General features: G+C 36.5%; 3 protein-coding genes across 3 annotated transcripts; 1 reads left to right on the plus strand and 2 right to left on the minus strand.

The window, feature by feature from the left end:
* Positions 1-283: 283 nt before the first annotated feature.
* Positions 284-4,252, plus strand: LOC109215197 (putative late blight resistance protein homolog R1B-23; the record flags this gene model as incomplete). Its single annotated transcript, XM_019379216.1, is given in 7 exon segments — positions 284-829; positions 832-1,862; positions 1,864-2,378; positions 2,545-2,702; positions 2,704-3,556; positions 3,559-3,661; positions 3,992-4,252. Coding segments are annotated over 6 exon segments (3,195 nt in total), but the record flags the coding sequence as incomplete, so codon positions are not given.
* A 3,316-nt stretch (positions 4,253-7,568) lies between these two features.
* On the minus strand, positions 7,569-11,421 carry LOC109215199 (sphinganine C4-monooxygenase 1-like). Its single transcript, XM_019379218.1, has 2 exons — positions 10,537-11,421; positions 7,569-8,393 (listed from the first exon to the last, which is right to left on the minus strand). The coding sequence occupies exons 1-2, from the start codon at positions 10,798-10,800 to the stop codon at positions 7,839-7,841; spliced, it is 819 nt and encodes a 272-aa protein (XP_019234763.1). The 5' UTR covers positions 10,801-11,421; the 3' UTR covers positions 7,569-7,838.
* Positions 11,422-13,769: 2,348 nt separating this feature from the next.
* On the minus strand, positions 13,770-16,827 carry LOC109215201 (origin of replication complex subunit 6). Its single transcript, XM_019379220.1, has 10 exons — positions 16,576-16,827; positions 16,422-16,468; positions 15,739-15,843; positions 15,525-15,605; positions 15,240-15,351; positions 15,065-15,127; positions 14,877-14,964; positions 14,707-14,774; positions 14,227-14,323; positions 13,770-14,125 (listed from the first exon to the last, which is right to left on the minus strand). The coding sequence occupies exons 1-10, from the start codon at positions 16,693-16,695 to the stop codon at positions 14,019-14,021; spliced, it is 888 nt and encodes a 295-aa protein (XP_019234765.1). The 5' UTR covers positions 16,696-16,827; the 3' UTR covers positions 13,770-14,018.
* Between the last annotated feature and the right edge of the window lie 5,874 nt (positions 16,828-22,701).

Consider the following 22,701-nt stretch of genomic DNA (forward strand, 5'->3'; position numbering starts at 1 on the left):
TAGTAGATCCATAATCAAAAAAGTGTTTGTGATTGTTCCAGAAGAAATGAAACAAAAGATATGGTAGAGTTAGGACAGTTATTGTATGAGGTCTACCCAATGCTAGATGCAGAGGCGCATAATAGATTGATATGAACATCATGAGCTGTCCCATAATAAAACCAGTTGTTGCTGATACCTTGTAGTTCAAGTTAAAAGCAGTTTAATTCTTTTGTCACAATTTCTAAGAAAGAGGTAGAGTCATGTTTCTTGACAAAGATTTGTCTACAATAAGACGTGACTTTTTGAATTTCGACCTTCTAACATTGACGATGATTCAAGGGATCGATTGGAGTTCTTTCTGTGGGAGTTAAATTTCCTGGACAGTTTTCTCCGTCTGCTGAGCTTCACCTTCGCAGGTGAATGCGGCATGCTAGATGTCGCACAGAAAATGAAAGAAATTTGGAAGAAGTCCATATCAGTACAACAGGCTACTCAACGAATTTTTTTCTCTGATTCTGACTGGGAGGGGTCTGTGGATCCATATTTTGATCCCTTTACCTCCCACGTGCCAACAGGAATTTTGAAGACAAAGCTGGATTTCCAATCAAAATACTCCTTCGTCGAAGTATCATCAATACCACTTCCAGCCAACAAGGATGATATTCCTCCCCCCAAATTTTTAATGGAATTCATCGATGCTGTTATAGAGAATCTCAATGTTCTAAAGCAGATTGATGATCCTCGTTCGCTACTTTATGTTCCGGAATCAAAGGAACAGATAGAAGAGGTTTTGAAGGAGTTGAATTTGCTGAGGTTTTTCATCTGGTTTGTTTCAAACAAATGCACAGAGCCAGCTCAAAGGAGTTGAACCAAGCACTTGATCTTGATCTTCGGGGAAACATTCAGCCTATCAAAGCGATGATATACCTCATCATTCGAAAGGCTTTTCAATCTAACTTGCCAAGGATTCATGGACTAGGCTATGTTGACTTTTTTTTAAACAACTTGAAGGAGTTCCAGAGCCGCCATTCAGATTCACTCGCTTTTGTCATGAACCAACTTCAAATAATTCAGAAGAAACTTGAGAGCTTGCAACCTTTTTTAAGATTTGTTGCCGAAGAGCGACCTTACAAGAGACTTCAAGATTGTGCTACACAGTTGATTAGCAAAGCATATGAGTTGGAATACATAGTTGATGCTTGTATAAGCAAAGAAGCTCCTCACTGGTGTCTTGAGCATTGGCTCACCGATATTACAGAAGAGATTACTTGTGTCAAAGCAGATCTAGCAGAGACTCAAGAAAAAAAATTGCGTCGTCCAGTAATAGATGATCATAAGTCATCACAATTGGTTAGGGCTCCAAGGATGAAGGAAAAAATAGTTGGTCTTGAGGACGTGAGGAACGAACTGAGGGACAAACTAACAAAAGGATGCCAAGAACTAGACGTTATCCCTATTGTCGGTATGCCTGGCCTAGGTAAGACAACTTTGGCCGAAAACCTCTATTCTGATGGTTCAGTTGTTGAACACTTTGATATTTGTGCACAATGTTTTGTGTCTCAAGTATATAGACGTATAGATTTGCTACTGGCCATTCTACGTGATGCAACTGGTGAGACCCCAAGATTGTCTAGTGGAGCTGATGCAGCAGATTTGCTTCGGAAAATTTTATGTCGGAAAAGATATCTTATCCTTGTTGATGATGTGTGGGAAGCTAGTGCGTGGGATGATTTAAGCCCTTGCTTCTATGATGCCAAAAATGGAAGCAGAATCATTCTAACAACGAGACATCTTGAAGTTGCCAATTTTGCTAGATCTGTTAGTGAACCCATTCCTCTTCGTATGTTTAACGATGACGAAAGCTGGAAATTACTAGAAGATAGTGTTTGGTAAAGAAAGGTGCTCCCCTTCCCTTGAAGAAGTTGGGAGACAAATAGAAACAAAGTGCGGAGGGCTGCCTCTTTCAATTGTTGTGGTAGCTGGTATTCTGGCAAAGATGGAGAAGAAAGAAGAGAGCTGGAAACAAGTGGCTAACACTTTAAGTTCCCACATTCATGGTGATACAAAGGCCATTGTGGAACTAAGCTATCAGAATTTACCATATCATCTTAAGCCTTGCTTCCTTTACTTTGGAGCATTTTTAGAGGATAGAGTGATTGATGTTTCCAGGTTAACAAAGTTATGGACCTCAGAAGGATTTATAAAAAGTTTTGAAAGTGAAAGCAGGAGGTTGGAGAAAATAGCCGAAGGTTACTTGGAGAATCTTATTGGAAAAAATCTAGTGGTGGTTGTTAAGAGGAGTTCAGATGGTAAGATTGAAGCATGTCGCCTTCATGATGTAATGCTCGAGTTCTGCAAGGAAAAAGCAACGGAGGAGAATCTTCTGCTATGGATAATACGGTAATATACCAATTAATTGTACTTAATTTTCTCAATAAATCAAGTATTTCAAGTTATATTTGAAAATTCATCACATGATTTTACAAATTTATATATTCACAGTGACCAAGTATACTGATTATATTTGAAAATCAATGTTATGATTTTGCTAATTATATATTCACAAAGATCAAAATGCCAATCCTACTTCCAACATTTACTCTCGTAAGCAGCATGTGCAACGTCGCTTGGCTTTTCGTGAAGTGGATAATCTTGAAGAATGGAGCTCGTCTTGCTCACTTGTTGGATCTGTACTTTTTCAGGAGTGATACAGATATCTGTGCCCGTCTCCCCGTACCCAAACCCGGTTTCACAATTTCACGCATTTTACAGAATTTCAAGTTTCTAAAAGTATTGGATTTGGAGCACTGCATTGTTATTGATTTTTGTCCAACTGATCTAGTCTACATGAGATATTTGTCTGCAGAAATTGATCAGAATTCAATCCCAGCATCCATATCCAATCTTTCGAATCTTGAAACTCTAGTATTAAAATCTAGGGGGCAAATATCGTTACCGGTAACACTTAGAAGAATGGTTAAATTGAGACACCTACATATTGCTCAGTACTTCACTATAAGTAATGCAGAGAAACCATTTGATGATGACTCCTTAAAGTTTTATGATTTGTGCACTCTTTCTCAGCCATATTTTTCTTGTGTCGAGGATTTTGAATTGATGTTGAGAAAAGCACCTAATATTCGAGAACTGGAATGCAAATTCAAGGGTGTTTGCAGCGTTCCGTTCCCTGTATTGGATTTTTCAACACAGCTTGAGACGCTGCACATTATTGGTGAAGCCGTAGAATTCCAGCATCGGTATCCTGTATGCATCTCCGCATCAAATCTCAAAATATTGAAATTGTCCTTCTTTAGGCTGGGGCACGAGCACTTATCAAACATTGCTCAGCTTCAGAACCTTCGGGCCATTGAATTTGACGATGAAAAATGGGAAGTGAGAGATGGCGAGTTCCCTCAACTTAAAGTCTTGAAATTAATGTTTTGTCGCAGTCTTGAAGAATGGACAGCCTCTGATGACGCATTTCCTAACCTTGAACTCTTGTTTTTGCGTGGACTAGAAAATCTGAAGGAGATCCCTTCTTGTTTCGAAGACAACTATTCTTTAAAGTCTATTGAGGCAACGAATCTGTTGTAAAGTCAGCCAGGGTTATCCAAGAAATACAAGTTGATGATTATCGAAATGATGATTTCAAGCTCGTCATCAAGTAATCCAAATTCAGGTACACTACCAGTCTCATTTTTGTTCTGCTAAATGCAATTTCCTTTCTATAAAAAGTTGCCATTTAAGTTTTTAGCCTTTTACTAACTATTCCTTTTGTCTGACAGCTTTCTAAAGCCTTTTCATTTATTTAGCATTCAATTCTCATGCAAAGTAAAATATCTATGAAAATAATCAGTTTTTATTATTTATTGGTCTAAAGCTGAAGCATGTTCCTCAAGTTAGAAATTCTACACCAGAAAAAGAAAGATCATGACTTTGTTTGGTAATTGTTTATATGTATGTTTTTCAGCTCTCAAGTCTTAACTAATCGTCCTTTTTTTCCCAACAGAATATGAAGACTGAAGTCTGAAGAGTTTGTAGCCGGAGGCAATTTAGAAGATCATCATGTAATTTTTTTTAGTTGTTTCTTTAATAAATTCTTTAGAATTATCCTTCAGTCACTGTAACCTACATTTCATAGTATAACTACAGAACAAATTATTCATTCAATCCTTAATGTTTGGTGTGAGTCATTAGATTTTGACTCCTGAGGTGAATGGTTCCAACCTTTTATTTTATTTTTCTCAAGAGTTGTGCTGCTTATGATTTCACCAAGATGCTGTGATGCAACTACTATATCTTTGCTTCTACATTAAACAATGCTTTCTTTTGCTCTTCTGTCTACCTGTTTCTTCCTAAAAGAAATGCTAGTTAATGTCCTCCACTTGGAAAATCCTTCTTAAACATTAATCATATGATCTGCTAATTTCCTGAAGCACATACAACAATGAAGAAGCGAACCTAGAATTATGGTGGCAGTTTCAGTATTCATCGAAGTTGCTTAGTCATACTATGAAAGTTTGGGAGAGAGTGGTGGAAGTCAGGGTAAGGAGGGGTGTATCTATTTCCGAGAAACAGTTTGGATTCATGTCGGGGCGACCGACTACGGAAGCCATTCACCAAGTGAAGAGATTGGTAGAGCAGTATAGGTAAAGGAAGAAAGACTTGCATATGATGTCTATAGACCTAGAAAAGGCGTACGATAAAGTCTCGAGCGAGATTCTGCGGAGATGTTTGGAGGTTAGCGGTGTTCTGGAATCGTACATTAGGGTGATTAAGGACGTGTATGATGGTGCTAAGACTCGAGTAAGAACTATGGGAGGTGACTCGGAACACTTCCCAACTGTGATGGGGTTGCAACAGGAATCGGCTCTTAACATGTTTTTATTTGCCTTGGCGATGGATGTGCTGGCGTGACGCATTTCACGGGAGGTGTCACGGTGCATGTTATTTGCCAATGACATAATGTTGATTGACGAGACACGAGGCGGAGTTAACGGGAGGCAGGAGGTTTGGAGACATACCCTAGAGTCTAAAGGTTTCAAGTTGCGCAGGACAAAAACAAAATACTTGGAGTGAAACGGAACTCATGAAGCGAACATGGATATGAAGCTTGATACTCACCTGCCATTGGCCCAGGTTCAGCCTTTACTTTGAATTAGACTTGGGCTTTAACGGGGCATCTTCCTAAATATCAATTACCAAGTCTTCCTCGGGAGAAGTAGTTTCAAGTATCTGGGGTCTATAATCCAAGGTAATGGGGATATCGACGAGGAGTTCTCACAACAGGAGATGAAAGTAGCAGAAATGAGGATGTTGAGATGGATGTGTGGGCATACCAGGAGAGATAAGATTAGGAATGAAGTTATTCGGGACAAAGTGGGAGTGGCCCTTGTGGAGGACAAAATGCTGGAGTTGAGGCTGAGATAGTTCGGGCACATGAAAAGGAGAAGCACATGCTCATGTTAGGAGGTGCGAGAGGTTGGTCATGGCGGGTCTAAGAAGAGGTAGAGATAGGACAAAGAAGTATTGGGGAAAGGTGATTAAGCAGGACTGCTTCAGCTCACTGAGGACATGATCCATGATAAGAGGTTGAGAATTAGGGTAGAAGACTAGTAGGTAATCGAGAGTTCCCCTATCATTCCCAGTAGTATTAGTAGCATTCGTGTAATTTCATATTCTTCGATCTATATTATGTTAGATTAGTTAGTGTTTGACCCTGGATATTTGAGAAAGGTTATTTTGTCCCTCATTGGAAGAAGAAAGAACGGAAGAAAAGGGCCAAATTTGTCCTCAGACTATTCGACTTGGTACAAATATGTCCTTCTACCTCTTCATATTGATTTTCATGATCTTACTCAGAAATACTGCATAACTTCTCGAGTCACGTTAGATACATTGTATTCCTAGCGAATGCTCTGAGTCTGTTTGGACATAAGAAATTTTTTCCTTTTTTCCAAAAAAAAATTCACTTTTTTCCAAAATCGGCATTTGTTCATAAAATTTCCACTTTTTTCACTTAAAGATGCATTTTGGAAATTTTCGAAAATTTGAAAAACTCCAAAAAGCTGTTTTTCAAAATTTCCACTCACAAACTTCAAAAACAACCCAAAATTATATTCATGTCCATACACAACTCTAAATTTCAAATACCATTTTAACTAACTTTTCCCCCTATTTTGAAACTTTACAATTCTTATGTCCAAACGCCCACTAAATTTGAATTCATACAATCGATTGTTGGCATTATTGTATCCTAAAGACAATTTCTTTCCACCAACAACAAGTATCTGGTAAGTCTATATACCGAGGCTTGGACATACGAGAAGAAATCACCTAGTGTTTTTCTCTCCACTGGGAATTGAATCTGAGACCTCATCGTCTAAACCCACTTATTTGACCGTTAAGCCACATCGTTGGGTGCAATTTACAGTAACTCTTTTGTACATCAATTTTTTTCCAGCTGATCTAGTTTACATGAGATATTTCTCAGCAGAAATTGATCAGAATTCAATCCCGACATCCATATCCAATCTTTCGAATCTTGAAACTCTAGTATTAAAATCTAGGAGGCAAATATCGTTACCGGTAACACTTAGAAGGATGGTTAAATTGAGACACCTAAATATTGCTCAGTACTTCACTATAAGTAATGCAGAGAAACCATTTGATTGACGACTCCTTAAAGTTTTATGATTTGTGCACTCTTTCTCAGCCATATTTTTCTTGTGCCGAGGATTTTGAATTGATGTTGAGAAAAGCACCTAATGTTCGGGAATTGGAATGCTAATACAAGGGTATTTGCAGCTTTCCATTCCCTGTATTGGAATTTTCAACAGACCTTGAGATGCTACACATAATTCTTGAAATAGAAGTATCATCAATAGAAAAAAGAAAACTTGTTTTAGCTGCGAAAGATGGATAAACTCATCAAAGCCAACTGAAATTTCTGGCTGTAACAACAAATATATATTTGTTGGATGTGAACACTAAGGTATGTCTGATATAAACTGAAACATATATGAAAAAAGATCTTTGTTTGTTATTTATTGGTCTAAAAAGTGTATTCCTCAAGCGACTAAAAAGAGAAAGACCATAACATTGTTCAGGGGAGGATCTAGTGCAAAGATTACTGATTTATGTGAACCCAATAACTTTTATCTAGATATCAAATGTATAAAAATATTTAGCTAGTCCGTTGGTCTGGTTATTATTGTATATTATCGGTGTATGGTTAATTGAGTTAAAAAAATTATGTAAAAAATATATACTCCTATTAAAGATTAATAAAAATACTATTGTTGCAATTATCTGATATTATAATGTTTTTGAATACTAAAGATTGATAATAATGTGTAAGTGTTAATTGAAGCAACTGATCCGAAATTAAAAGTTTTAAGATAGTTGATAGGAATGACTTCCTCATGAAAAACATTTTCGTGAAAAATGACTTCCGTAATACCAAACACACATCCCGCGCGTTTCAAACGAAAGCTTAGGGCATGAGATCAGGATTTTGACCAACTCAATATAACTCCACATCACACAACTCTGCTAAGAGAGCAATGAGAAAGTTACAATACATGTCCAGACGCCAAGGCACACAATATATTTCTAAAAAAGCTTTGTATCTGTTTGTAGTTGAATACCAGAAATCAGAATCTGAGACAATGTTTAAAAAGGAAACTATTATTTGACCCTATTCCTTTTTCAAACTCAAAAAGAACACCAGTTATACAACAATATATGCAGAAACATATAACTATATACAAATTAATTGAGTAACTAAAGCATTTCAGAAAAGGAAAGAAATGCAGTGGTACATACTCTATGACAAACATGTACTAACAGTATTGTCAATGTTCCTTGCAATCTTTAACAGGCCTAGCTTCAAAACCTCCTTCTGGTCTTTTCTCAAGTTCATATGGCATGTAAGTACCAAGTATTCTATCCCACGTCACGAAGAACGGCTGTGAATAGTTAAACTTGGTCCCATAAAGCTGGTGATGAATATCATGGTAAGCGGAGTTGTTCTTAAAGAAGATATGGAAGAGGTTTCCAGGCAACCATAGTCCGCAATGATCATCAACCGTCTTGATGGTAGCAAAGGAGAAAAAGAAGATGGAGGTACGTGGTGACATGCCTGAGACAAGGAAAGCTAGAGCCCCACCGATAGTGTCAAGAATCAGACCCTCTAAAGGGTGGTTGTACAAAGCTCCAAATGCATATGGAACAATTAGCCGATGATGTTGGGCATGGATATGCTTGTACAAGAACTTGTTTTGGTGCATGTACCGATGCATAAAATATTGCCAAGTATCTAACATCACCATGGCAACAAAGAACTGTCTTCCAAGAACAAAAATGGAAGCGTGTCGATCCCCATCAGATTCACCGTCATTCCCTGTGACCTGCTCCAAATGAGTCGATAATCAGATGCCAGGAATTAGTCAAAATACAAACATCAAAGATACTGAAAGTACAAACAATAGCATGAGAAGTGCAACTTCCCATGCCATAAACTTTAAGTTACCTATCACTACATACAAAAGATGTACAACGTTTAGCTCATTGATTTTGATGACTTCATCAGAAAGAAAAAAAATAACAGAGATGCTTGTGTTCAGTATGAGCTAGCCTTCGCCTAAATGAACTTATTTATTTTTCTCTAAGGGTCAGAAAAGCTTACACTTTTGCTATCACAAATGAAAAGGCAGGTGCTAATTCGTGAGTTGCGCAAATGAAGCACCTGAGCCGGATGGTTATTCCATGGGTTTCATTCAGAAAAGCTGGCCAATTTTGATACAAGATATTATAAGAGCTTTGGAAGTTGTTCACAGCCAGGAAAGTATCAAAAAGAGCTTGAAGCTCGCGTTGACCAACTTTGCAAAGTACTCCCTCCGGCCATTGGAAGTGTCTTTCTAGCCTTTCACATTTAGTCCAAAATAAGTGTTGTTTAACAAACCAAGACGGCATTAACTATTCTTTCTCAAATTTGCCCTTTGCTATAATAAATGATCCATGCAACTTTCTAAAATATCTTTCCATGTTTAAAAGAAAGATAAGGGACAATTTAGTCAAATACCTTTTATAATTAATGTTATTAACTGAATTTCTTAAAGGGTATGCCAAAACCTTAAAAGACACTTAAAAGGGACCGGAGGGAGTAGCGCGAAAAAAGCTTGATTAGGAGGTCATGGTTAGCCCCCCACCCCCCACCACCACCACCCCCAATATTCTTAACTATTACAGCTGGCGTTGACCAACTTTGCAATATGGACGGCCATGAACAAGAGAGCAGACAACGGAAATGCAAAAGAGAAAGCAATGATTCCTTTTTTTTCTTTAATAAAGGCAGATTACAACAACAACAACAAAAATTATTTATTTTTTGGATAGTCTCAGCGGTGTTCTTGACGGTCTTTGAATCACAAATCTACACAATCGACATTTTTCCAAACCAAAAGGTTGCAAGTCTGCTGAACACTGCTGAGCAACCTTTTTCCCCTGTCAAGCAGGATCTCTATTTTGTTTTAACTAACTTAAAGAACAAAATATTTAGCACGTATCCATTTCCATGGGAATCGCCACCACAGAGCTTGCTCTTCAACTGAACAAAACTCCAATTACTCTGTCTTGATTTTTCCCAAAAACCTCACAATATTTGAGTAATCATTTGAAGCAACAAACAGATTGAAATGGAAGAATGCAGTCCTTAAAAACCATATATCTGAACCACAGAAATCCAGACACAACACACTCCAAGAAGCAGTAAGGCATGAAGTCAATTCCAACAATTCAAAGCATTGGCATCGATAGGTAAGCCAATTTTACAATCCTATTTTCCTAGAAGAACTTCAAATTCGGTTAACCTGTCCCTATAAAAGCAAGCTACTCAAGCCTACAGTGCACACTTGCACCTGATTTTTTAAGAACTCCTACTTCCTACCACTCAAAGAAGAAAATCAAACCTGCAAGCTTCAGAATATTATATAAACTTAAAAGATACCTAAAGCAAATTCCAATCCGTAGGGAAATTCTAGGATAACATGTAGACAAGCATAAATAACTCCTCACTCAAGTCAATGACAATAATTCAAAATGTTTGAATCTGCCTATAACACAAATGCTATTCATATTTAACATCCACAAAAGCCTAACAGTGCCAATTTGGAAGACGAAACTATGTTACCAACATAGCCTCCTCATATTCCCCTTTCTTTTCATGCTCACCCCACATTGTGATACACAATCTCCAATTATGAAATTGCACATACAGTCAACAAATCATATATTCACAAATCAAATAATTTTTAAATATCAAACCGAAAGCAAGAATGCTAAGGCATCTATGATAATTTTCCCGTTAACATCCACAGAACAGCAATAACTTCCAAGGAAAAGAAAAGTCAGATATGAACATTTCATTTCAATCAATAAAAGACCAAATAAGCATTTGCATACTAAGTTATCCATTATGATGCATAATAACAAGTTTCGAACTGAAAAAGGAAACAAATTTTGCATCAACTAGAGATGATCAAATCAACTAACCGCGAAGAGAAGGGTGGCAACAGCAGCCTGAACAACCTGTTGAAGAAGAACACCTTTAACAACTTCCTTTTTAGACACCAAATTCTTCTCATCCTCATCTTTCTTTGAATGTAACCTATAATTATCCATTACACCCCCAAGCATTGAATATAATCCTGAATATACCCAATACACTATTATTGGTAAAAATGTTCCCAACAATTCATCTGACACATGATATCCTCCTATTAACTCTTGATTGTTATTGCTCTCACTACCCATCATCTCTGTTTCCTTTATATCTTCTTAATAACTAAAACTTAAAAAGTATAAAATCCCCAGAAAAAGAATATAAAGATTCTTTCTTTATATCTTCCTGAAATTACCCTTATCTGAAAAACCCAGAAAGGAACCAAATTTGTTCCTTTTTATATCTTTTTGAAATTCCTTAAAAGAAATAAACACCCAGAAATGAAAACCAATATCTTCTTCAAATTACCCTTAAAAGCCAAAAAAAATCCCTTTTAAATCTTTTTGAGATTACCCTTAAAAGAAAAAGAAAAAACACCCGGAAATGAAAACCAATATATTTTTATTTTTTTTGGAAAATTATCCTTAAAAGCAGAAAAAAATACCAAGAAAAGAAAATGAAGAATCTTTGACACTCAAAAATGGGAAGAAACAGAGATAAATTGGAATTAGGGTTTGTAGAGAAATATAATTTTGGGTATAAAGGGGGCTGATTGAAATGAAATTCTCTTCCAAATGGAATTGGAAGGAATTTCAAAAAGATAAAAAGCAGAAAAAACTTTAGCAAGAATGATCAATTTCTCTTCTGCAACTATTAGAGAGGATATTATTGTTTTACAAAACAGATACTACTTCCTATAATAACGATGATCATCAAATTAATTCTTTTTATTTATAGTGCTTTTTCTTTGTCGCTATTATTAAAGAAATTTAATTTTAATTTTCAAAAAAGGAAGGTTATTAGGCCCACAACTTTTCAGTGGAGAAGATTCCGCATAATTTCCTTTTTCTTGTCCCCTTTAATATTCTTCGTAGAAATCGACAGAAGAACGTTCAGAATAAAATGCGTTAGTTTAAGATTTTTTTAATCATTAAATTAAGAATCATTATTCTGACATTCAGAATAATATGTGATGTTGATATTAAATAATAATCGAAGTCACGTCTCAAATTTCGATTAACGTAAAAGTAAGTGAATAAGTGTAAAAGTTTTAAATTTTTATTTAATAAGGTGAATATATCTTGATTAATTATGATTAAACAACAAATTAAAAAATACCATGTATTTGTTGATTTTTATAATAAAACTGGTAAATTCTTCTTTGGGAAATAGTAGTAGTATGTGTTATCGCTGATTGTTTGATATTTTCTATGAAAAATTGACGTGGCAGACAGATAATAAACAATTAAACACTGAAAGGAGACATCATATCATGAGTTTTTTTTTTGGGTGTTGGGCTTATGAGAATTTAATAATTAAAAAATTATGTAGTATAACCGCTCCAATAATACAGTAAATATATATTTATTATATATAAATTAAGTGGTTGACTTGGACTTTTGGCTCAATTTGTCATCCTTGGCCAGTTGGCAGTTTTTCCTAAAATACAATAAGCCGCCAACAAGATAGTTTACCCACCCATTGTTTATCCCATACGCCTATTTCATTTCTTTTTCACACAAAAAACAAATTTAATTTATATACATTGATAGGATAAAAATTATTATTTAATCAGTGAATATTAGTGGATATAGTGGGTGTAACTCAGACTGTTAAATTTAAACTAAAAATAATAATTATATGATCAGGTGAATATGTGAAAACGAGAGAGAAAAAGGATAGGTTTATGATAAAACGAAAGCATTATTGTAGTATCTAAGAAATGTAAAGTGAAATTAAAGCTTGAATCAATTTCAAACACCTTGGAACACCTCTTTAGTTAGATAATTTTACTTTTAGTCTCGCAAATGGAGAAAAATATCTCGAGATTGGCAACAGGTGATTGACTCATTGATTGATCTTGGCAAACAATTTGAGTAGAAAATTATTTTGTTTTATCCTTACTTTGATTCACTTTTGTGTATATTTAAAGTTGAAGGGGTGTACAAAGGAAATCGACAAACCGCACCAACCCGATACTCCGAGTCAAACCGAGAAAAAAACCCGACCATGGTTTGGTTTGATTCGGTTTGGTGTTGGAAAAGAAAAAAACCCGACCATAATTGGTATGGTTTGGTTTTAACTAAAGAAAGTCAAACCGAAACGAAACCAACCTGACATTACATACATAGAAATTTTAGATATATTTAATATATAAATATATTTATTGTGATGTAATTTATATTTCTTAAAAAAATTCATAATTTTATCTTTTAAGGTATTATTTCAAGGTTGCACGTAGAACTTTCGAATGTTCCAATAAGTTTTATAGCCATTAATATTAGTAAATTAGATAATGCTAACAAAAGCCCAAACCAAAATCAAATCAATACTAATGCTAACAAAAGACATTCAATTCAATATTGTATTGAACATCTATTTTTGGTTTTGCAATAATTTAGATAAAAATGCATAACCTATTTTTATTTTTTCTTTAGCGTTTAGTCATGTAACTAATACTCCCTTATTAGTCTACTTATTTTAGCATGACTTAGTACTTTTAGATTATTTTTATTTTTATTATAGCTTTTTAATTAGCAATATTTATATTATATAATTTTATTGTTCAATATTTAGGATAGTGCCATGACACATCTCATATTTTATATTATTTTCTTGAAAAATACTTTATATAGTTGTATCTTACTAGGATTAAAGAAATATTTTAAGCACAAGTTGTATGCTTTGTTCTACGAAGATTTACCGGAAAAAACCCGAAAATACGAAAAAAAACCGAGTTTTATTGATTTGGTCTTTGGATTTAACAACCCGACACAATTGATTTGGTTTGGTAATTATAAAATCCGAACCAACTCAACCTATATACACCCCTATTCAAAGACAAGGTCTCCAATTGCGGAAGCATCCTTTTCTATCTTTCTTGAAATACAAAGGTCTCCAATTGTGAAAGCATCCTTTCGTTTTGAACATTTCGTCAAGAGTGGATGACTACACATTTTATGATTACGTGCATACAGGATAATAATTCTGAAAGACATGACTATAAATAGTAAGATAATGAGTTAAGTATTATAGAAGAATATGGTCACAGAATACACAATAATTGAACTATCAACAGCATGTGATGTGATTATTAAATAAAAATAATCTATATCTATACAGAGAAACTTTGCTGTTGAGCAAAAGATTAATCCAAATGGTGATTAAGTTGTAGTAGCGGCCTACCACCATCAAAGTTCAATGAAACACTTCTAAATTCCCTTCTTTTGTTTTTTCTCTAGTCAACTAAAGTATCAAGAAAACAAAAGGAAGTTTCTTCCCAATCATTTTCTTCACTGTATTTAAAAATCAACTAAAATTTGTCTAACTGAAAAGGACTATTGAGTTTTATGTAGCTTGCACTTGTTTCAGGAACTTTCTTCATGAAGTCGAGTCGGGCTTGTTTGGTTTGTTTAGGAGCTACAAGAATAAACAGACAATTTCCATTAGCACATAAGTTAATGTAGCTACTAAATGTTCAGGGAACAATTAGTTATTGATAAGATATGCATTTACTCTACCTTTTTGGCCAGTTTGATTATTTGATGCTAGGACAGTAGATTTCCATTCCTCGTAAGCATGTTCGTCCATACGTTTGCGCTTCTTGTATGCTGATGACTGCAAAATGAAAGGCCTCAAAATTCAGTAACATACAACTCTAACTGAGATGTAAGAATTTTAATTATATAACACCAGCACAAAGTTTTGCAGAGATTATAACTTGCATTCAACCATGCTTTATTTTATGGTGAAAATGACAAGCCAGTAACAAGTCAAATTCATCATATTTTTTTCCAATTTAGGGATTCAAATAAGCATCTGTGTGGCTTGCCACAGACCCTATGTCCTCAAGAATTGTAGGATGTATCCTACCATCTATTCGTTGCGTATATAACATGTTTTTACATCTGAGTTGAGAGCTTCGTGTTCCTTAGTTATGTTGATTAGTGGAATGGCATTATTAACTAGTAGCAAAATTCAAGAGAGTTCCTATGATTTACATTATCCTCCTCAGATGAATAGCCACCATCTTCAACAGTCCTTTTCTCAGGTAATACATCTAGCAGCTCTGCATATGCAAATCACTGTGTTAATTATCTTCTTATGTATTGAAAAGCACTGAACCACATTTTGCTTGCAATAGAGTGAGAACTTAATCAGCATGTGGTACCTCGGTTCCCCTTTACTTTTGTAGGATCTTTTTTCTCCTTTGATATACCAAAAACATCAAAACAAAGATCATTCATCGAGGTAGAAACCTATATCATGTCAATCCACAAAAATATTAGAACCATAGTATAGCAAACTGATAGCTTAAGTAAATAAGTGAGAAGGAAGTAAAGGAGCATAAGGACTTACACTAGCAAATTCAGATTCTGATGTGCCACAAAGCTCAATTAACTTCATTTTGTCAACCTTGAGCTGCAAAACACAGACAAAGAAACAATGAGGCATTTTATACCAAATTATCATGCTGCTACAACCAGTACAAGAGAGCAAGACTGCCAATAAGTAAAGAGTAGAACAAACAAACCTTGTGCCTTTTTGCACACAGATAGAATGCAGCAGCAGTAAACACAGGTCGAGTGAAATCAGCACTTGCCCTTCGAGAAGGTGGCAAGGATGCAAGAAACTGATCCTTGTACCTGAAAATAAACAATTTGAATCGTTCATTCACTGTGAGAAGCCTATTTCTCTAATTGCTTATACAAAAGCAGCTTATTCTTGTCCAGTTTGGTTCCAACTCATTCAATCAAATATCATAGGCAGTACAATTCTGTAAAACCATGAGTAAGTAATATTCGACAATCAAACTTACAATGATAGACCTTTACGAACAAAAGGAATGAGCCTGACACACCCAAACTGAATTCCCAGTTCTCTAATATCAAGCTTGTTTCTGCAAAGTAGAATCAAAGAAACATTCACGTCAGCAAGAATCTAACACATAACAAAACACTATTTGGCTCCAAAAGGAATGTACAGATTCACAAAAGGAAAATGTAGACTGAAACAAAAGATTAACAACTCACTTCACTCCAATCCCATTCTGCATTGAAGTGAAAGATCTGTTATAAGCCTTCTCAGACATCCCACTCAATTTTATCGCTGTCTGACGATCAAACACCATGTCCATCCTACCATCAAAACATCTTACAAAATGAGACACACAAATATTAATCCTATTATACCATATTTCACAACTCATCAGCACATAAAATAATTTTTTGTTTCGGACACAATAATTTTCCACAACTCGATATAGAAATTCAAGGTAAGGCTGCATACAATAGACCCGATGTTGGTCTGTCCCATCCTCGGACCCCGCAGATATAAGGAGCTTAGTGGATGAGGCTACCCTTTTTTTAGTGTTGATGCAATACAATAAATAGACAGTTAATTTGCCTTATAAAACAAATAATTTAGCATCAAGACAAAATAAGTCAAAATAGAACAGAAGTTATACATTGCCCAGCTGATTGATACATCGGTACTTTGACATCCAATATCAACCCCGAAAAAAATTAATTGAAACACATAGAGGATTCAACACACTTTTTGTTATTTTTATGTAGTACTATAAATCAACACAAAACTGATACAGATCCTAATTTAATTGAAACACATATAGAGGATTCATAGAACCAATCCCTAAATTTACACAATTGACCCGAACCAATTAGGAATTGACACATCATTAATTGACTCTCATTACCTAGAAGCAGCAATCTCTAGGCAAATTATAGCCTTGCATATCTCGCCCTACAGAAAAGAATCAAATAGATTTTTGGTTAACATTGTTCCAAATTACATTCCAATCGAATAAATTTCTTCTTTCAAACGACCAATTCATAACAATAGTTACTTACGACGCCGATGACGGAGGAATCGAATTGGACATCGGCGAGACGACGGAGCTCGGCGGCTTTACGTACAATGTGCTTGGTTTCAGATAGACCGAGCTTTTGGGCAATGTCGGAAAGATCCATTTGATTTCGGGTTGGGAATGAAAGGGAATTGGGGGATTTCGGGTCGCATTTTGGAGGGTTTAAGGAGAGAAAGTGGACATGGCGGGAATGTTGAATTGGTTGCGTTTTGGACGGTTTATTTTCGCGCGCGCGCGGGGTTATGATTTGGAGGATCTGCCTTTGGCGCCAAGGGTTATTTTTACTGTGGTAAAGGGGGTTTAAAAGCTAATTTGGAGGGGGGAAACTAAAATGAAATATGGCCATTTTTGGAGGATTCTTATTAGTACAGCTAAGGAAAATATTGACTTCACCATTAACTTATTTATGTTTGATAATAAATTGTGGTGATAATAAATAGGGATAATTTCACATAAATACAACTTACACATCTCACTTGCAACATAACAGCCCAGTCATAACTTTACAAATCTGTAGCCCAAAAATAATAGGCTAAGATTTGTAAAGTCATGAGATTTTCTAATTCTTCCGTCATCTAATTTTGATCTTTCTCCACCAATTTGTCTTTAGTGATCTCTCCTAATATATCATCCTATAATCAAAATATAAAATTGCTCGAGCTAAAGTATTCTTCCTCAAAAATGGTAAACAAGATAAAGAACCGAGTAGCTTACATTTTTTCAATTTCGCTGATTCAACTTATTTGGTAAAATTGAAAAACAATTGCTGCAAGTTCGTGATTTGGCGGAGAAATCAACAAGGAACGTAGATTTATACATGAATTATTCTAGAAAAAGTAAAAAAACATGAAAAAAATTATTTGATTATACATATGCAGTACATGTATAATGATGTATAACTATGTATAAACTTGTATATGGAATGTATAATAATGTATATCAAAAGAATAAGAGATAGAAGAAGAAGATAAGTGTCAAACTTCCATGGAGGCCTCTTACATAATGACAATGTATATATATCCTTATACATTGAGAAATAAATAATTACGTGATGTTATGAACATATATACACATTTATACACATTTATACAAAATTATACAATAATGTATAAGTGTGTATAAATAGTGGTTATACAATATTTATACCAGAACACATCTTATGTTCAATATTACACCTCTATTTCAGTACCAAAATATCAAAAGAGAGNTACCAAAATAATCAAAAGAGAGTTTTTCAGAGGAAGTTAGATCTGAAAATTAAAGAGGAGAGAAGATGGAGATGGAATTGTTTTATAAAAGAAGATAAAACTAGAACATCTGAAGAACTTGAAAATTGTCTGAATACAACACTAGAGCAAATCATTTGCTAAAACACAAAGTGGTTCAATTTTAAATGAATTCTTTTCCGGCAGAACAAAAATAACATAAAGTGGGTAAAACGGCTATTCACCACAGGAGATCATTCTCCGATGACTTCACTGACTTTATCGTTGACCTCTTTACCTTGAAAATTGAAGGAAAAAATGGGTAAAGGATGTTATCCACCGCAATATTTATTTTCCGATGACATCGTTAACTTTGCCGGCGACCTCTCGATTGACTTCGTCATCGATATCTTTACTCTGAAAGTTGAAGAAAGAAAAAAAAGGATAAAGGAGGCTGTCTAGTTCTCTTCTCCACGCTAGGTTAACCGATGAAATAATTTTTAAGCATTATCTGCAAAATGGGTTATGCCGGGTAAAGTTTAAAAATATGGGCTATTTTTTGTTGTGAGATTGGGTCGACTGACATAGGAGGTAATTCTTTATAATAAATATAATTTTGGTTAAATGATAAAACGTACGTAAAGATCACATATCATCTATACATTAATTTTGCATAAATATAGGGTAAGAGAAAAAAATCGGATTGGTCTACTATCGGAATATCTTTTAAGGTTGATTAGATTTTTCTATTTCTTCCAACTCCAAAACTGAAAATAACAAAAAGTATTTAGAAAGATTCTTACCTTTTTCCTATTTAGTGTGAGATCATGTTGATGCACCTCGATTTCCGACAAGATAAGCCAGGCTCGAGATGTGATGGAAAGGGACCAAAATCAAGCCGAAAGTCCCATCGAGCCAGAGCGCGGGGACACGATGCCTGCCCTCGTGAATATCGAGGTCATAGTAGCAGAATCGGTCCTAGCCTCGAACAACTTCGAGGAACATTATCGGACAATCAAGCATAGCCAACAGAAGGCCGAAATATCTGTGACCGTCCAGATATCACGGCGGGCATCTCGGCACGTATCGATAAGGGACCGACAATCAGTTAATCAGAAGATTTTTTACCTTTTATAGAGTTGTACCTAAAGTAGCGCTCCCCTACTATATAAAGGGGGTTTGATAATTCATGTAACGCATTGAAACACGCGTTCCAAGGCAATATATTATCATTTTCTCTGTTATCTAGCTTTTTTCACTTGTTCACCAGTGTTGACTATAGCAAGCCCGGACTGAGGGGGAACACTTTTGCTAAGGCTGAAATTGTCCTATTCACATGGTTTGAATTCATATTATCTTTACCTGATCAATCTAATCCAATTTATAGCTTTGTGTCAAATTAATCCGCGTATTCTTAAAACCACTTACAAATTCAAATGTTATCCGATTTTGAAAGCAAACAGTTTGGCGCCCACAGTGGGGCTGAGGATAATAGTGGCTATTTGATACAAACTTCTATAACACCTATTTTACACATGTTCTTTGATGCGTCTCTGATTTCAGGTAAAAATCCAAAATGTTGAACTCCCAGTCAGCCCCTCTAAATGTAGACGCCGAGTCCGGTCACCATGGCGAAAACAACAACGTGACTCCCAGAAACGAGGTGCCCCCAACCGATCTCGACGGAGCTCCGATCGCAGACCCGATCGACGCTAGCTCGCATGTGGCCATCAATGCAAATTTGCCCACCGATCCTGAAAATAGCATCCGCAGAGATGTTTGATCGGTTGCACGAAATACGCACGGCGGCGAAGATGATAGGATCAACTTGCGGGTAATCTTCGAGATGTTACAGGCTCAACAGGTAGCAATAGCCCAGCTCCAGAACCAAAGCCACGCCTCGAGCAGAATCGAGCCCGAACTATCTCGGGAAGTCATCCGCAGAAATGAGTCGACCATGGAGAGGCCGAATGAAATTGAATCAGGAACCAACCCCGAGAGCATAAAGATGCTCGAGGAACTAATGAAACGAATAGAATAGGGAGAGAAGAAGGTCGAAGCCAATGACAAAAGGTGGAAACCTACAACTCCAAGGTCGACCAAATCCTGGGAGCACCACCAATATTAAAGGGCCTGAATTCTAAGAAGTTTGTTCAAAAACCTTTTCCTCCAAGCGCAGCTCCGAAACCGATCCCCAAGAAGTTCCGCATGCCCGAGATTCCTAAGTACAATGGGACGACCGACCCAAATGAGCATGTGACCTCCTACTCGTGCGCCATCAAAGGGGACGACTTGGAGGATGATGAGATCGAGTCTGTCCTGCTAAAGAAGTTCGGAGAAACTTTGTCGAAGGGAGCTACGCTATAGTATCACAACCTGCTTCCTAATTCTATTGACTCGTTTGATATGCTTGCAGATTCCTTTGTAAAAGCACATGCCGGGGCTATCAAGGCCGAGGCCAGGAAATCAGACCTTTTCAAAGTGAAATAGAAGGATAATGAGATGCTCAGAGAATTCGTATCACGGTTTCAAATGGAACGGATGGACCTACCTCCGGTCGCGGACGATTGGGCCGTTCAGGCCTTCACCTAGGGACTCAATGTTCGAAGCTCTGTGGCTTCACAGTTGAAACAAAATTTGGTAGAATATCTGGTTGTTACTTGGGCCGATGTGCATAACCGGTATCAATCTAAAATCAGGGTTGAAGATGATCGACTTGGGGGACCTTCTGTGTTCGTTTGTCAAATGAGTCGTCGATAGAGCCAAGAGAGACATTGATCGTGAACCAAGATTGTATAGGGATCGATATCGACCTTATAGTGGAGACCGAAGAGGCAGTGGGTATAGGCAAAACCCTATAAGAAGTTAAAGGAGGAGTGATCGAAGTTAAAACAACCAGGGACTCATGAACAAAAATGGTTTCAACAGGCGTATCGGGCCTAAAAAAGCGCCAAGGTTATCGGAATACAAATTCAACGTCGCCACCGCCACTATCGTATCTGCCATCGGATGCATCAAAGACACTAAATGGTCTCGACCTCTACAGTCCGATCCGGCCCAAAGGGATACTAATCTAATGTGCAAATATCATGGTACTCACGGACACAGAATAGAAGATTGTCGACAATTAAGGGAGGAAGTAGCCCAACTATTCAATAACGGACATCTCCGAGAGTTCCTGATCGATCGAGCCAAGAATCATTTCAGGAACAAAGATACTAATAGCAGGTCAAGCAGGAAGAACCTTAGCACGTCCTTAACATGATCATCCGTGGCGTCGACATTCCCCAGCGGCCGATGTTAAAACGCATCAAAGTATCCATCACAAGGAAAAAATGGACTCGGGATTATGTGCACGAAGGAACTTTGTCATTCAACGACGAAGAAGCAGAAGGGATTGTGCAGCCTCATAACGATGCACTGGTAATATCCGTACTCATTAATAAATTTCGATTTAAGCGTGTGTTAATTGATCTAGGTAGCTCGGCCAACATCATCCGATCGAGGGTCATAGAACAGCTCGGTCCACAAGATCAAATCGTGCCTGCAGTCCGAGTTTTAAACGGTTTCAACATGGCATGTGAAACCACCAAAAGGGAGATAACATTACCGGTGAACGTCGCTGGGACCATCCAAGAAGCCAAGTTCTATGTAATCGAAGGAGATATGAGATATAACGCTTTATTAGGGAGGCCATGGATCCAAAACATGAGAGCAGTACCCTTGACCCTACACCAAGTGTTAAAATTCCAAGCGCCAAGATGGATGTTGCGGCCAAACGCACACGCAAGTATACGCGGTCGTCAAGTAATAAAGTGACTAAAAGTCGGATGTCGAACACGCGAGGACTTTTGATTAACTATTAACTAAATTAGACTATCCTAATTATCTAAACAAGGATTAAACCCAAAAGTAGTGATGCTAGAGTAATTAAACTAAAAAGAAAATAACTAATGAACTATAAACAGAGGAAAAGCATATTTTTATATTATCAATGTGATGAAAACGATCTAGGGTTATGGGCTATCTAACATTCCTATTGTATTCTTCAATTGAATCGACTAACTAATTTATCTAGTTTTATGGCTAACAGGGTTAATATTGCTCATAAGAATCTGTCGAGTTCTTACTCGCCTATTCAAGCTAACCTAACTCCTATATGCCTATGGAGTTAGAACTAACAAGAACGCATTTATAATTCCTATAAATCAACCAAGCAAGGCAATTAGGTATATGTCTATCCTAACCGCGAATTCGTTCCCCAATGCCCAGGTTCAAGAACTTGCTCTATTCAATCCTATATGCAATCTAGAATTCCCACTTTCGAGTTCAATTCTAGATTCGTAGATAGTATTCAATTGGTGATCAAGCAATCAAATAATTAAGCGCAGGATTGAATAAATAACCCAATATGATAAAGTAAGAAATCAAAATCAATATCCGAATAACAATATTCATGAAAGAACCATAACCCTGGAACGTGAAGTTTAGCTCAACATAGACATGGTAGCCAAACAACAAATCATACAAAGAGACATAAAAAATACTAAGTTTGGTGAAAGAAAATATGAAACCCGGCCTTTACGGTAGCTTTGTGCTCTCCCTAGGTCTAAGATGTGTCAAAAGTCCTCAAAATAGCATTTTTATATGTCTTTATACCAAGTAGGTCGGGCCCAGACAAAACATCCTTTCCTGCGCGAAATAGGGCTTGGCTTTGTAAAATTTGTACAGGCGCGCCGCACTGTACAGTGTGCTTGTGGGGAAGTTCTGATAGTTGATTCTGACAGACTACAAGAGAATTCCAAAGTTGCGGCGCACGCTGCAGCACGGTAATGGGAATTCGCAAAAATGCAAAACATAAAAGTTGTAGCCCTTTCAAATAGCTTTCCAACGATATATTGTGG

Source organism: Nicotiana attenuata, unplaced genomic scaffold (assembly GCF_001879085.1).
Source record: "Nicotiana attenuata strain UT unplaced genomic scaffold, NIATTr2, whole genome shotgun sequence".
In the NCBI taxonomy this organism is placed as follows: Eukaryota; Viridiplantae; Streptophyta; class Magnoliopsida; order Solanales; family Solanaceae; genus Nicotiana; species Nicotiana attenuata.

Coding starts and splice junctions, on each gene's coding strand:
- LOC109215199 (XM_019379218.1), bottom strand. CDS start 10,800: ATGATGGGTAGTGAGAGCAATAACAATCAAGAGTTAATAGGAGGATAT. Junction 8,394..10,536: donor TTGCCACCCTTCTCTTCGCG/GTTAGTTGATTT, acceptor CATTTGGAGCAG/GTCACAGGGAATGACGGTGA.
- LOC109215201 (XM_019379220.1), bottom strand. CDS start 16,695: ATGGATCTTTCCGACATTGCCCAAAAGCTCGGTCTATCTGAAACCAAG. Junction 16,469..16,575: donor ATTCCTCCGTCATCGGCGTC/GTAAGTAACTAT, acceptor TCTTTTCTGTAG/GGCGAGATATGCAAGGCTAT. Junction 15,352..15,524: donor GTTCGTAAAGGTCTATCATT/GTAAGTTTGATT, acceptor GTTTATTTTCAG/GTACAAGGATCAGTTTCTTG.